General features: G+C 30.9%; 1 protein-coding gene across 1 annotated transcript; it reads right to left on the bottom strand.

Annotated features, from left to right (window-relative positions):
• Positions 1–7,115: 7,115 nt before the first annotated feature.
• LOC114409372 (vacuolar protein sorting-associated protein 9A-like) lies at positions 7,116–11,342 on the bottom strand. Its single transcript, XM_028372804.1, has 6 exons — positions 11,189–11,342; positions 10,812–10,959; positions 9,856–10,026; positions 9,166–9,342; positions 8,025–8,325; positions 7,116–7,456 (listed from the first exon to the last, which is right to left on the bottom strand). Exons 1-6 carry the CDS (start codon positions 11,338–11,340, stop codon positions 7,215–7,217), a joined length of 1,191 nt encoding a protein of 396 aa, XP_028228605.1. The 5' UTR covers positions 11,341–11,342; the 3' UTR covers positions 7,116–7,214.
• Between the last annotated feature and the right edge of the window lie 3,392 nt (positions 11,343–14,734).

The following is a 14,734-nucleotide window of genomic DNA, read 5'->3' as shown; positions in this document are numbered from 1 at the left end:
GTGATTGCTTCTTTTGGTTACCGCAAAGAGCGTGATGGCTCTTGGGTCAAAAAGGGTGTTCCACCTGCTGATGATGAAGGCCACATACCAGTTGAAGATAATTCCACTCTTCTTCAAAGGCTTATGGACAAGTTTGATGGACTTCAGACTTTTGTTGGTGACAAGTTTGATGCCATGGAATTGCAAGTTGACATGTGGTTCGATGCTATGGAATCAAGGATCACTAGGGTTGAAGAAGATGTCTCCTTCATCCGAACTTGCTTTGATCCACCACCACCGCCTCCTTCATCCTCTTAGATTATATGTTATTATTCTAACTTAGTTTAACTAGTAGTCAAATAGTATTAGTACTTTGCTTTATGCCATGTATTTGGTTTTTTGTTCTAGTCTTGCACTATTATTATAATTCTCGCTTTTGTTTTGGTTAATTATGACGCTGTATGGATTTATTTCGATTTAATGGTTGGCTTTGTTTGGATATTTATTATGTTAATGTTTGGATATTGATTGTTTTGATCTAGTTCTTTTTGATGTTGCCAAAGGGGGAGAGAACTTGGGAGAACACATATGGGTTAGAAATCAATTAGGCATACATGCCAAAAGATAGGGGGAGTAAGGGTTGTGTGAACGTGCTATCATCTTGTATATAGCTTGTCTTGATTTCAGGTATTGTCATCATCAAAAAGGGGGAGATTGTAGACAAAGGATCAAGCTGAATGTTTTGATGATGCCAAAGGATTACATGAATCATATGCTTCTCAAAGATTTACTCAAGACAAAGCAATTAGAGATATTCAAGATGGATGATCAAGACAGTCTATAGAGTCTTAGAAAGGATATTAAATAGGAAGGGAATTCCAATTGAAATCGCAAAAGGTTTGGCCAAGAATTTTAAGTTAAAAAAGTCTTTTTCAACAAATTTACTCTCTGGTAATCGATTACCAGAGGATGTAATCGATTACCAGTGGTCAAAACTGATTTACAACAGCTATTAAAATTTGAATTCAAAATTTGCACTATGTAATCGATTACACATATATGGTAATCGATTACCAGCAGTTTCTGAACGTTTTAATTCAAATTTTAAAGAGTGTAATCGATTACACACTTATTGTAATCGATTACCAGAGGAGTTTTTCAGAAAACATTCTCAACAGTCACATCTTTTTATGTGGTTATTGAATGGCTATCATAGGCCTATATATATGTGACTTGAGACACGATTTTGACAGAGTTTTTCAGAACAACAAGTGTTTATCCTCTCAAAGAGCAAAAATCATTCTATCCTCTTAAAAATTTCTTGGCCAATTCAATTGCAATTCATTAAGGAATTATTTGAGTGCTCAATCTGTAAAATCTATCTCTTTCTAGAGAGATTCATTCTTTTTCTTCTCCTCATTCTCTAAGGGATTAAGAGACCGTTGGTCTCTTGTTGTAAAGGAATTCTAAACACAAAGGAAGGATTGTCCTTGTGTGTTTAGAACTTGTAAAAGGAATTTACAAGATAGTGGAACTCTCAAGCGGGTTGCTTGGGGACTGGACGTAGGCACAAGGGTGTGGCCGAACCAGTATAAATCTGAGTTTGCACTTTCTCTTCCCTTAATCTCCTTTGTTTATTATTGCTTTATATTCATATTCAAATTGTTTTATTTGAATTAATATTTAAGAAGTTCATTGTTAAGGGAATTTATAACTTGAAAAGAAAGTGAAATAGATTTTAATTGGGGAAGTAGTTTGGAATATCTTAATTCAACCCCCCCTTCTTAAGATATCTGAGGCCATTTGTCTAACAAAAATAGGAATGAAATCTACCCCAACCTTGTGGGTTATGCATATCATAGTAGTTTCATGTACACACTACTAGAAAATAGGCTTTGGTGGCACAGTTCTGTTTTTGGTTCTGGTTTTGGTTTTGTAAAATATCAGAGGAAATGTTGCATGGTTCTGGTTCCTCCATAACAAGAGCACTTAGCAATTTTCAGTGAAATCATTGTCTATTCTGTTTGTTTTGAAAATTTATTGGTGTTTTGGTTGTTTGCATGGTTCTAGTTTTGGTTGTTTTTGACATTGTAGGTCTCATTATTGTTTGTTTGCGTAGTTCTGGTTCCTAGATAAGCATGGTGCATAGTCAGTTTGTGCATGGATCGTTTAGTGGATTTAGATGGTTTGACAACGTGTACTTAATGTCATGTTTATATTGTAAATGGAGTTTAGAAACTATGGACGAACATCAATAGAACTAGAAGGAAATGACCAACACAATGATGAAAATTAACAAAAAAAGTAGAAGAAATGTTCAACATTGTTCATGTTATAGATTAGGTTAGAAATTTCAACACTATTATCAAATAAACATGACATGATATAACACTTTTGCTTATATTATTTTGTTTGTTAAATGTAACCTTACGGTGAAGTCTGTAGATCATTTTCTATAAGATGAAAGGATGAACTAGAGTCTACTTGGCATCTGCTACACTTTAGTGGCAACATGCACTCTGTCACATATAACCAAGATATGGTGAGTCCAACTCTATCTGCTGGATGGACAGAACTTAGAGAGTTCTATGGGCACACTGGAAATCATAAGGTGACCTTAACCCACTATGGATAGAGTTTTTTCCTCCTCACCATCTTCAAAAGCACTTTTGAACCAAAAGCTTGTCCTAAATGGCACTCCTTGTACCACCAAGTTCCTAACTCAGTCACTTTTAAAGTCCTTCTGACTAAGTACAAAGTGACTTGCAGAAGTTTGATGAGTAATTAAGCACTCCTCTGTATGTCAAAATTTAAAATCATATACATATCTAATAAGAATTTCATGTTAATTTCAGGATGTGTCGAGTACCATGTACTCGTTTATGAAAGCTGCAAGATTCATGCATCTGAACTTGGAAGAGACTACAAAGTGTAAGATAGTTTATAATCATCATAGGAAGACTGCAAATTGGAAATGGATGGAGGAATTTTGCACAATCACATAATTTGCTTCCTGAAACTCAAATTATATTTGAGTTCCCAGATATAACTTCTAACTTTGTTTTATTTTGGCTTTGTTTGTAATTAAAGTACATTACTACACTAATATTATCAATTTATAAATTTTTGTTTATAAGTTATTTTGTGAGAAATATTGGAACATGTTGAACACATTTATGATATATTTTGTTTATAAATGTTTATAACTACTCTTGGTGCAAGATATATTGATATACTTTGTTTATAACTTTTGGTGCATGACTAATTTTATGTGTTTTTTCCAACTTTGAATGATAAGTTGTGATATGAATTAATTACATGTTGGTAATTAAAAAAAATATATGATATCTAAAAATAAACCATAAAATAAACAACAACATCAGTTTTTTGAAAAATTGATGTTGCTTTAGCAAAAAACATCGGTTTGATGTTGTTGACAACATCGGTTTTTGGTGAGAAGAAAACAACATCGTTTTTTTATAAAAATCGATATTGTTTTTTGCTAAAACAACATCGGGTTTTAAACAACCGATGTTAACGTTGATACTTTAACATTAGTAGTTTCAACATTGATTAATAATTTATGTTAAAAGTTCTTAATAACTGATGTAGAAAACTTATTTTCTAGTAGTGTTTTGTCTATAATTTCACTCTTATTTTTCCAAACTGCAATTCTCACAAGAAATCACAGGTGATATTACTTCATTTTTTTTTGTTTATAAATTGTAATTTCACTTATTTCTTTTGATTTTTCCAAATAACGTCTCAATGTGCACATCCTCTCAATCTATTATATGCCATTTCATAGATTTGGTCTCCACCTCATGTTCAATTTGCACCACTCCAATGCTGATCACTGCCTCCTATTTTACATAAGACATTATCCCATTACTGCATGCAGATGTTGGGGAATTCGAGGGGAGTAAATCTCCTCGGTGTTTATTCCCCTCAATTCTCCAACAATTGGGGAATCAGAGTGGTGTCTCCCGTGAGAGGAGTGGCGATGCAAGTATCGCAAGTACCTAGAGCATGTGGGTTCTAATGGCTATACTCGTGGATGATAATGACTTCGAGGGGAAGACTATCATGTGAAAAAGACTCACACTTGAGGGAGAGATTGTTGAAGTACAAGCGTGAGGTGAAGTCACACATCGAGTAGAAATGGAAAAGTTGTACAAGTGTGAGATGAAGTCCCACATGAGTAGAAGAGAAAAAGTTAAACACCATATAAATGAGGAGAAGACAAATAAACTTAGTCTTAAAGTTTTGGGTTAAAGTGTGATGTCAATCGTGAATGATTAAAATCTTTTTTCTTTAGTTTGCACTCCTTACTTATGTTGTGAACATCATGAATCGCAACACCTTTGCCCCTTTTTAAAAAACAACACCTTCACTCATTATGCCTCGTATGTTAGTGGACAATTGAGTAATAAAAATATTGGAGATGAATCAAAGATTTATTTTTCCTCGAGTAAGGAGGATGCAGTGCTAGCGGAAGAGAGGTCATTTCACGAGGAAGAATAACCAAATTTAAAAAGATAGCTTATCAATAAACAAATCAAATTATTTGTCATTTCTATATTAAATTATAAACAATATCTAATTTCAATTAAAATTTAATATTATCAATTATTAATACAAATTCTATTACAATTATCAATTTCTTTATGACACAATTGTCTTGAATCAATTTTTATTATTAAACTATTTGGCACAAGCTTAATTTCATCATCATTCACTTTAGTGTATGATACCATAAACATGTATTTAAATTAATTTAAGTCAAGTAATAAATTTAAAATAATATTTAAGTTTATATTTTTAAAATACACCTAAATTGATTTAAAAGACTCATGTATAATCTAACGATATACTTCGTTTTTAATAACTCCTCAGTCATTTAATTTATTTAATTGAATTTAATTATATTATAACTCATTTAATTTATTTAATTGAATTCAATCAATACAAGAATTAAAATATTAGTTTTTAATTATACTATTATTATATAAACTCCTCAATCATTTTTTACTCATACGGTATATTGGTTACTATTAATGATCATACTGATAAATGTTTACTTTTTTATTATTAGTTGAGAATCATAGTATGAAAAGTAAAATAAATTAATTACATGTTTTATCATCCTTTTATTTTTAGATTCAGTATATTAGTTTATAAAACTTTTTTTAAAATTTATCTTATAATAAATGAATTAAAATATATTATGAAATTGATTATGTAAGATGAAATTCAAAAGGATTAGAATATCCAGTCTTTTCAAGCGATTAAGAGCTATATCCATGTTGAAATTCAAATGCCAGTTGATATCATTATCATGATTCTTGCAATGTTGTTTGAATTTGAAGTAATACTGGTATTTTGTTTTGAGAGAGATAATATTGGTATTTTATGCATTCGTCTTTTAAATTTAGGTATATTTTAAAAGTATAAATTTAAATGTTATTTTAAATTATTTATTGATTTAAATTAATTTAAATATATGTCTAGGATATCATACATTAAAGAGAATGTTAATAAAACTAAAGTCTGTATTAAATAATTTAATTGCCTAAATTAATACAAACAATTGTGTCATGATGAATTGTGACATGATCAAATTTGTATTAAGTAACTAATAATTTGAAATTTAAATCTTAATGAAATGTTGTTACAATTTGTAACCTACAATATAATTTCAAATTATATTTAATTATCATTTACTATTAATGATTAATTTGTAATTAATTGTTATTGATTATAATTTAATTAGTAAAAAATGAAAGGCAAACGTTTGTTAGTATGATCATTAATAACCATCAATGAACAATGAGTTCAAAATGATTGAAGAAATTATCAAATAAAAAATAAAGTAAAATCTAATAATAATGTACAATTAAAAATAATTTTTTTTTTATACTTTTAAGGAACATATTGTAAAAAAAAAATACTTGTAAGAAACAAGTTGATATATTTACTGTGTTCTTATCAATGTCAAATTAATAGATACAAGTATAACATTTTATATTATAATATTATCAAATATAAAAATTTTAAACTTAGATAATGTGATTGCTAATATATCACATACTAAGAAGATGAGGGAGTATGAAGGTAAGTGATTTACATCATTTGACTTTAGTCCTTTGGCGAAGCTAAATCACATAAATTTCTAAAATACTTATTGCATTTCATACACAAAACTCTTCTCTCCTAGCATAAGAATAATAAAACCAATTCCTTTATTATTAGAAGAAAGAAACAATTAAATCATCCGCGCGTTTAAATCTAGTGCAAGTAATACCAATTCTTAATCAAAAACCAATAATTGATATTCCTTTTGGTACATGATATAATTGATATTCTAATTGATTGATGATTCATCATGCATGTGTATTTAATTTTATTTGTTTAGTTTTTCAATGACAATTAAAATCATTTATTGTATCATTTTCAATTAGTTTTTAGAAGAGTGGGATTCATATACTTAATATCATGGTTTTTAAAATCAGACCGTGCGGTTCAACTGGTTGATCCAAGAACCAACTTCTCGTCCAGTCCAAAGAAGATTCGTCAAACCACCCTAGAAACAAATTGGTTAAAAAAACCAGTGGTTCGCCGATTTGATCGGTTTTAAAAAATGCTTGCAATGTGAGTTTTTGGGACTTGTGTTGTTCCTTCCGTTTGAAATGGATGCACTGTTAACAGAAAACTTGAACCATTAGAGACAACATTTTACAAGTACATCACGTAACTTCCAACAAGCTAAGTTAAATATTACTACTATACACACACTACTACAAATATAGGATTCTAAGTCGGTTATATAAGATTTTTTACGACAGTTTTGAAGCTGAATATTACATCTGTACTATAAAAAAATTGTACCAAAAACGTTTAAATATTATAAGATGCGTGCAATCTCAACTTTATTTTCAACTTTTATATTATTTTATGCTTTAAAGTTTAATATTATATGATATATAATTTGATTTTATGTATAGTTTTGGATGCTAACCGGTATAAGTAATGATATTTTTAGAGAAAGCTTAATTTTTATTGTTATAAAATTATAAATAGTATATTATTTTTTATTTAAAACTATTAAGTATATTATATTAAAATAACCAGTCCAGTTTTAAAAAAATTGATAGAACTAAAAGTCTAAAACAATTACATAAATATATACACACATGGGCATTATTGTCAATTAATTATCTTTTTGTGGGTGTGGATCACTTGTGTCTGTGATGATCCGACGGTGCTGTGAAATTAAGTAGAGTTTCTGGTCCTTGCATTTCTAGATGACGAAGGAGGGGTTCTCTCTCTGCGGTGGAAAGGCAACCAATAGCTTTGCACAGGATTGTGTACTTAGCAACTAAATCCTTGTAATCACTTAATAACATGTCCACATCTCCAACTGTTAGCTCTTTGCTCTTTGCTTCCATGTAAGGATAGTTTGATCCATGTTGCAAAACTTGAAAAACAGCAAGATGTTAATTACTGTGATGGTGTTAAGGGATGGTAGCTATGTAACAAGAATTTATAGAAAAAAAAATGAAAATTAAAGAGATAAAATGAATCAAACTTTTCTTACACAAGTTAAAATCAACATATGAATCTGGTTCGTAAATAAGATAAATGAGTGGGTTTTTTAAACCATTGAGTAACACTAGTTAATTTTAACTTACAAGAAAAGTTAAATTTATTTTATGTTCTTAACTCATAGTTGTATCAGATTTTATAAGTTAAAAAAAAAATGGATACTTTATAGATAGATATGGATGAAGTATCCAAGAGTATAAATATTGAACACATATCAGATATGAATACTGAATCAAATGAAATTATCAGTGCTTCATAGATATAAAAGTTAATCTAAAAATGAGCATGCACGTTTGGTATGGATTATTTTGAGAAACAATTGTTATTTTAAAAAAGCTCTTTCAAACGGATTGAAAAAATTATGTTTTCGAAATAATAACTGTACACATACTAACAAAATTAAATAACCTGCAGGGATTAAAAAAACAAGTTAAACTAACCTCCAGTATCATCAAGTTTGTTGTGCATTTTCTTTGAACAACTGCTATCGTCCTTCTCTTGCTGGCTCATTTGACATGCAGAGGATAATTCACTTGTGACTTTATTGGTCAACTTGGCTGCTTGCATGCTCTCCTTATATTTGATTTCGTCCATTGAAAGTGATTTGGCATTTAAGTCAACTATAAATGTCTTAGCTGACACAAGATTTGTGAAATAATATTCAGCTTCGGAGATGAGTTTTGCTTGCCTTGTGTACAACTTGATGAATTTGAGGTTAGAATGCAACTTTGGAGGATTTGCCTGAAAGTGACAAACCAAAAGGAATAAATCACCCCTTTATGTCACACACACACACAAAAAATAGTCAACCCGTGTCAAAGGGTAGTGTAAAGTGGACTCTATAGGCCTAAAATCAATGAAAGAAAAAGTTTAATATTTAACCTAAACAAAGTTTTAGTCTCAAGACAATGATGCTTTACAAGCTAGACAAATTGAAATTACAATGCAATATTATTTTTTGATGAACAAAAAATCATATTGTTTTAGTTCTCTACAAATATCCTTTTAATTTGGGCAACAACACTCATTAGTCCTTCTTTTCTAATAGTTGCCTCCAACTTATATGTACATGAAGGTTATTCAACCAGATATTTCCGCGTGATCTGATAGCCCCAACAACAAATACAAGATAGATTCAAATAGAAAAAATAGGTTATACAGTGATAGTGTAAAATAATTTTATACCGACATCTCATCATAATCCAACACATATAATAAATTTATTGAATTTTATGATAATTATTTTAATATCAATGATGATTTGTAATTGGACAATAATGTAAAATTATTTTACACTCTCCGTACATAAATATTAAATTATCTTCAAATATCATCTAATTAGAATTTGAGTTTAAGTTTAATTCAATCCAAAAAGATAGTTCGTATCCAAAAAGATAGTTCGTAGGAAGAGAGTTACCCCCACACACTCATTTATAGACTATTTAGACTATTTTAGCCATCTTAATAGTCAATGAGATCTCTAACAGAAACTAAGCATTTATACTATTAAAAAAAGTGTCTGATTATCCAAAAACTATATTTGACACTCAGCAGAATGTCTTATTACCAAGGGGGGCTTGCCTTGATTGTAACATATATGAGCACAGGGAGAAAGCCATCTGCCCCAGCTGGAACATACTCCGACATTGCAGCATTGAGCAATAGATTGTTGATGATCCTGCAGCAATTCATAATGCTCAAGAGTTTCTCATGAGGAGCTTTGAAGGCATTGATTTTCAGCAATTCTTTCTCTGCAAGCTGAATGGAAAAGGAAAATGGTGTCAATATTGATCATAGCCATCAACAAATTCTGCAATCCTTCCCATAAATAGTTCTTATTTATAGAAAAACTGAATGTTTTTTTTTTATCTAAATTAGAAGAATGGGAGTTCCAAGGACAAACTCTTGATCACTTAACTATAGAGGATATTAGGTGACGAAGTAAAAATATTAGAAGCTTAATCTATTATGTGAAAACACAAATGATTTATATTACTTGTGAAAGAAAGTTTGTTTTCCAAGGCTTATGAGAAAGCATTTTGTCCTTTCTTCTCTTCTATGTCAGTGTTTTACTGCTGTCAGAATAAAATTATCCCCATAAACTTTTATCCAGCCTTCAACAATGCTAATAAATTAACAGTTTCCTTGATCAATTATTGTATTGAAGTACAACAAGTCATACCAGCCATTTTGTCCAAGACCAAGCCTATTGAATGTAATGAAAATAATAACTAGATAGAATTAATAATCTTGAATCCTAATGAGTCGTACCAGCCATAAGGCTTCATTTTGGAGAATTGGTGGTATATCCAAATGTTCAGGCTTTAGAAAGGTTTGGAGCAAGCATATTTTCGATGAGATTTCGTTGTCAATCTTTGCATCCTCAGCAGAAGCAGAGAATGTTCGAGAGAACAATTTAGTCATTATATATTTCTCTAAACCCTGCAGATAATACATAATATAGTTAGATCCTTATGCTAAATCAAAGACATCCCCTCCATGATTAAAGGGAAGCAGAAATATCCCTATGGTAAAAAAAATATGAAGGAGAGAGTAAATTTCAGCTTAAGGAGATTACATTAATAAATTTCACTAAGGAAGCTACATACATAATATTCCTATAATCCATAATGAATTTGTATAGGGTTTGCCTAAGGAAGCAGACAAGAGAAAAAGGAAGAAATAACAACTTTGAACGGGAAATTTCACTGACTATCATTGAACTTAGTTTGAAATCTGCTAAACTCCTCTATGAAATATAAATAATGTATTATTATTATTATTATTATTATTATTATTATTATTATTATTATTATTATATAAGCCCATGATAATATTATGTACTTGATATATTTAAAGCCTTAAACAACTCTTGCGTATAATTTTAGTCTTTAGACTTATTTAACCTATATATTTAAGAGTTAACATGTTTACTTATTTAAAAGATTTTACCATATATAAAATAGGATTTGAAATAAAATTTTAAGTCAAAATTAGACCTTAAATTCAGGAATCAAGCTAAATTTAAATTTCATAGAACTTAATCTAACTCAACTCTTTTTCACTCTTGCCTTCCATATTAACACATTTGTAACATAGACCATTATTTTGATTTATTTATATATTCATTCAATTGAAGTAGTAAATGTTATGTAATACACAAGTGCCAAATATCCCCTCAAACTCCTCCACACAGAATAATATGTGCAATTATTTGATGAACTAACCTGCATTGCACAATCAATGTCTTCTTCGGAGGCAGTAGTCCACAGTGAATGATCTCTGATTGCAGCTTCCATTGACACAAAGAAGTCTTGTACTCTTTTCCCATCATTTTCAGGTTTTGGTTGGTGAAATGAAAATGATACTATAAAGCTGATAAAACAATTTTCCGTAAGGATTAAGTGAAGCATAAAACATAAAAAAGGAGAAAAAAAATAGCACAAGTTCATCACTAATAAGGCTTAATTTTGAAAAAACAATTATGTTGTATTTTATGGGGAAAAAAACTATAACAAACGAATGCATAATTAACAAATTCAAAGATACCATACAAGCAATGAAATTCAACAACAAAAATTGAGAGAAATGGGTGAATATATGCCTCTTGATGGATCGAACGAGGTCGAGGGAAGCAGGGTGTCGCATGCGATAGAGAAAATCATGGAACGACGTTGATACCTCCATGTCCATGTTCATTTTCAGGGAATCCCAAGTCAAGAAAGATTGAAACTGAAGTAGAGGAAGAGGCAACATATGTTCCAACATGACCAGTAGAAATGGAAAGGAAAATTAGGTTGCATTGTGGCATACACGTGATTCACATTTTTCTGCAACTACCAGTATGTTTTTTAGCTATTGGTCAAGTCTTTTATATATATATATATATATATATATATATATATATATATACCACACCTGATGATACACGTACAGGGTGTAATAAGAGAGAGGAGTGTTAGTCCTAAACTATGAAACACACGTGCTCTTTCTAATATATTCTTTGTACTTTGTAAAAATTAATTAAAAATTATAGTCATGAGTGTGATTCACTAAATAAGGAATGAAATCTACATAATGTTGTGATTTTAAACAAATTTCAATCAACAATTAAAAAAGTGTAATAGAGAATGTTTATTTGCATAGGTGAGATAGGTTATATTAGACAAAAGTAACTAAAAAGTTAACTAATTAAAAAATAGGAACGTTCCCGGTAGAGGTGACAGGCAAAATGCGTAAATGTAACTATTCTGAACTTGTTCGATGAACTTAAAATTTTTAGTCAAATTAAATGTGGATTTTTTAGTTTAATCCAATCATGAGCCAATGATTGTTAAGCCCACCAAACTCATTAAACAACCCGAAAAAAGAGTGTTACTAGGTGCACCCAGCATTATTGTTGGTGCACCCAGCATTTTTGAAAAATACCAAAATTACCCTTGCTTAGTTTTCCACTTTCGGATCAGCTTGATCCGTAAGTTGATCCAGAAGTCTCTTACGGATCAACTTGATCCATAAGAGGATAAAAAATTATAATATACTTTTAAATACAACATATTTATTTATAATATAATTGAATCTATTTTTTATTTTATTAAATATAATATATTTATAAATATTGATTTATTATAAATAATTAATTTTTTAATATATTTTTTTAGAATAAATTTGTTTAGAAGATGATATTAAAATACTTACTCAGTCCCATTATAATTATTGTTTAAGGTTATTTTATACATATTAATAAAAATCAATAAATACATAAAAGATAATATTATAAAGAATTAATCATATCATTATTAATATTATAAAGAATATAAAAAAATAATTAGTATTATATAAAAAAATTAAAATACTAACTACTTTACAATACATTTTTTTACATGATCATTAGTATAGGTGGGAAAATAGTAATTATAAGAGAATTTAAAAATATTAGTACGTTATATACGATCTTAGATAACGAATGATGTCCATTTTTTGGTTAATTATTTTTTTTACACCCTTTTCAACTTCTTTATTTCAATTATATTTAAAGTTATAACACGCGTGTATATAGACACAAATGGAATACACAATCAATGAAAATAAATAAAACTAACATTAGTAATGAAAATAAATAAAACCAACAATACTCATGAAATGAGTTCATGTACAATATATGTATATACAAGGAATATCAATGTAAAATATGTATATAAACTAAGTGTGATTAGTGCGCCGCCTACGTCTACACCTAACGTATACTAGATGGTCCTGTGTGACACTCCTGGCCAATCTGAGGCATTCTTCGATCACCTCATGTGTCGATGAGCCAGGCGTGACCACCCCTAGACTCAGATGGCGCTCCAACCGCTCAACAATGTCATCACAAACTTCCTGTTACATACAAAACAAACTAATTACACAAATTATTATGAAAATATTGAGGTAAATGACGTAAATTATTAGTATTACTTACCACTGCATGTTTGGGCTCCTCCGTAGATGTCGACGATGCTCCTGGCTCCGGCACGCGAGGGATATCCGTCTGCAGGGCCTGAGGGACGACTCTGGGCTCCTCATTTGTCTATGCTCTATGCTATATAGGACCAATGTAGTCTTTATATAGGACCAATGTAGTCTTTATATAGGAGCAATGTAACAAATTCTTACATTGTTTAGTAGGTATCCAGCATATTAGTATCAGATCATCTTTCATTCATAAGTGGTACTCTGAGTTTTTGTCTTAACACATTCATTCCTAAGCTTTTATATTTTGTTATATTTCCACTAATTTCACCACAATATTCTGATATTTATAAAGCTTTTATATTAAGTCTCTCACTCCCCTTTTTCTGCCATAACTTAAGCCTATACATAATTCTTTACCCCATGTGTGGTTCCTAAAGATTAGTATAATCATCACATACTAGGTATCTTTTGGAATTTTTTAAATGAAGAAGAGGATACTATTTCGATAATCAATATATAATCATAATTCATGATAATCAATCTAATCAATATAATCATAATTCATGCTAATCAATATATACTATTTCAATAATTCCCTGAAAGAGGATACATCTATATATAATCATAATCATGCTAATCAATCTAATTCATTCTGAAAAGAGGATAAAATGAAGCTGTGGCTGTTTACGGATCAGGTGATTCGTAAGCATTTTCCGGATCAACTTGATTTGGAAAATGCTTACGGATCACCTGATCCGTAAACTATGTCTGAGTGGTTTACGGATCACCTAATCCGTAAACTATGTCTGAGTTGTTTACGGATCAGGTGATCTGTAAGCATTTTTCGGATCAACTTGATCCGTAAGAGGAAAATGCTTACGGATCACTTGATCCGTAAACAACTCCAAGCTTCCCTGCTCCGACATCAATGGCGGAAAACGATTGAAATGCCTACCTCGACGGCCGACGCTGACGATGCTAGACGGTGGACGCTGGTTCGTGGCTCGTGGCTCCTCTTGACGGCAACACCGCTCCCTTCACGGTGGTTCGTGGTTCGTGGCCGAGGAAGAAGACGAAGATGGTAGCACGCGAGGAAGAACAATGGTTGGCTACAAGGAGAATGCGACGAAGAAGAATGGCTTTGTGGGGGGAAAGAAGAAGAATGCAAGGAAGAAGAGGCTGCAAGGAAGGAAGAAGACGAACGCGGGGAAGAAGAAGAGTGTTGGGTGCGCGAGGAGGAGAGAGAGAGTAGCGGGAGAGAGAGAGTCAGAAGTTTTTTTTAAAAATTAACCCAGGGGCATAACTGACATTTCACATAAAGTGCTGGGTGATACATCCTCTTCCTTACAGCCCATGTGATTAATACCACCATCCTAAACAAGTGATCTAAAAACAAAACACGAAGGCTAGAAGACTTTAGAGAAGCACAAGCTAGAGAAATAACTCCAATATAGAACGCATAGAGATATATAACTCCAGCATAGTCCAGCGAAAACTATTGTCCCCCCAAAGGATTCAAATCAAACTATGTTCTTAATGCACATGCCGGGATTAGATGCCCACTGCACAAAAGAATAAGGGAAGCCTTTATTTGGTTCTTTCAGCCAAGTCCAAGACCGAAAAATAATGTTCTCCAAAATGGATGACTACTTCTACTGCAAGCTTTAATGATAAAAAATGTGTCATTTACTCATCC

The sequence above is a fragment of the Glycine soja genome, chromosome 4 (assembly GCF_004193775.1).
Source record: "Glycine soja cultivar W05 chromosome 4, ASM419377v2, whole genome shotgun sequence".
NCBI lineage: Eukaryota > Viridiplantae > Streptophyta > Magnoliopsida > Fabales > Fabaceae > Glycine > Glycine soja.
Note: the sequence above shows the minus strand (reverse complement) of the source record. Positions and strands in the feature narration are given on the sequence as shown.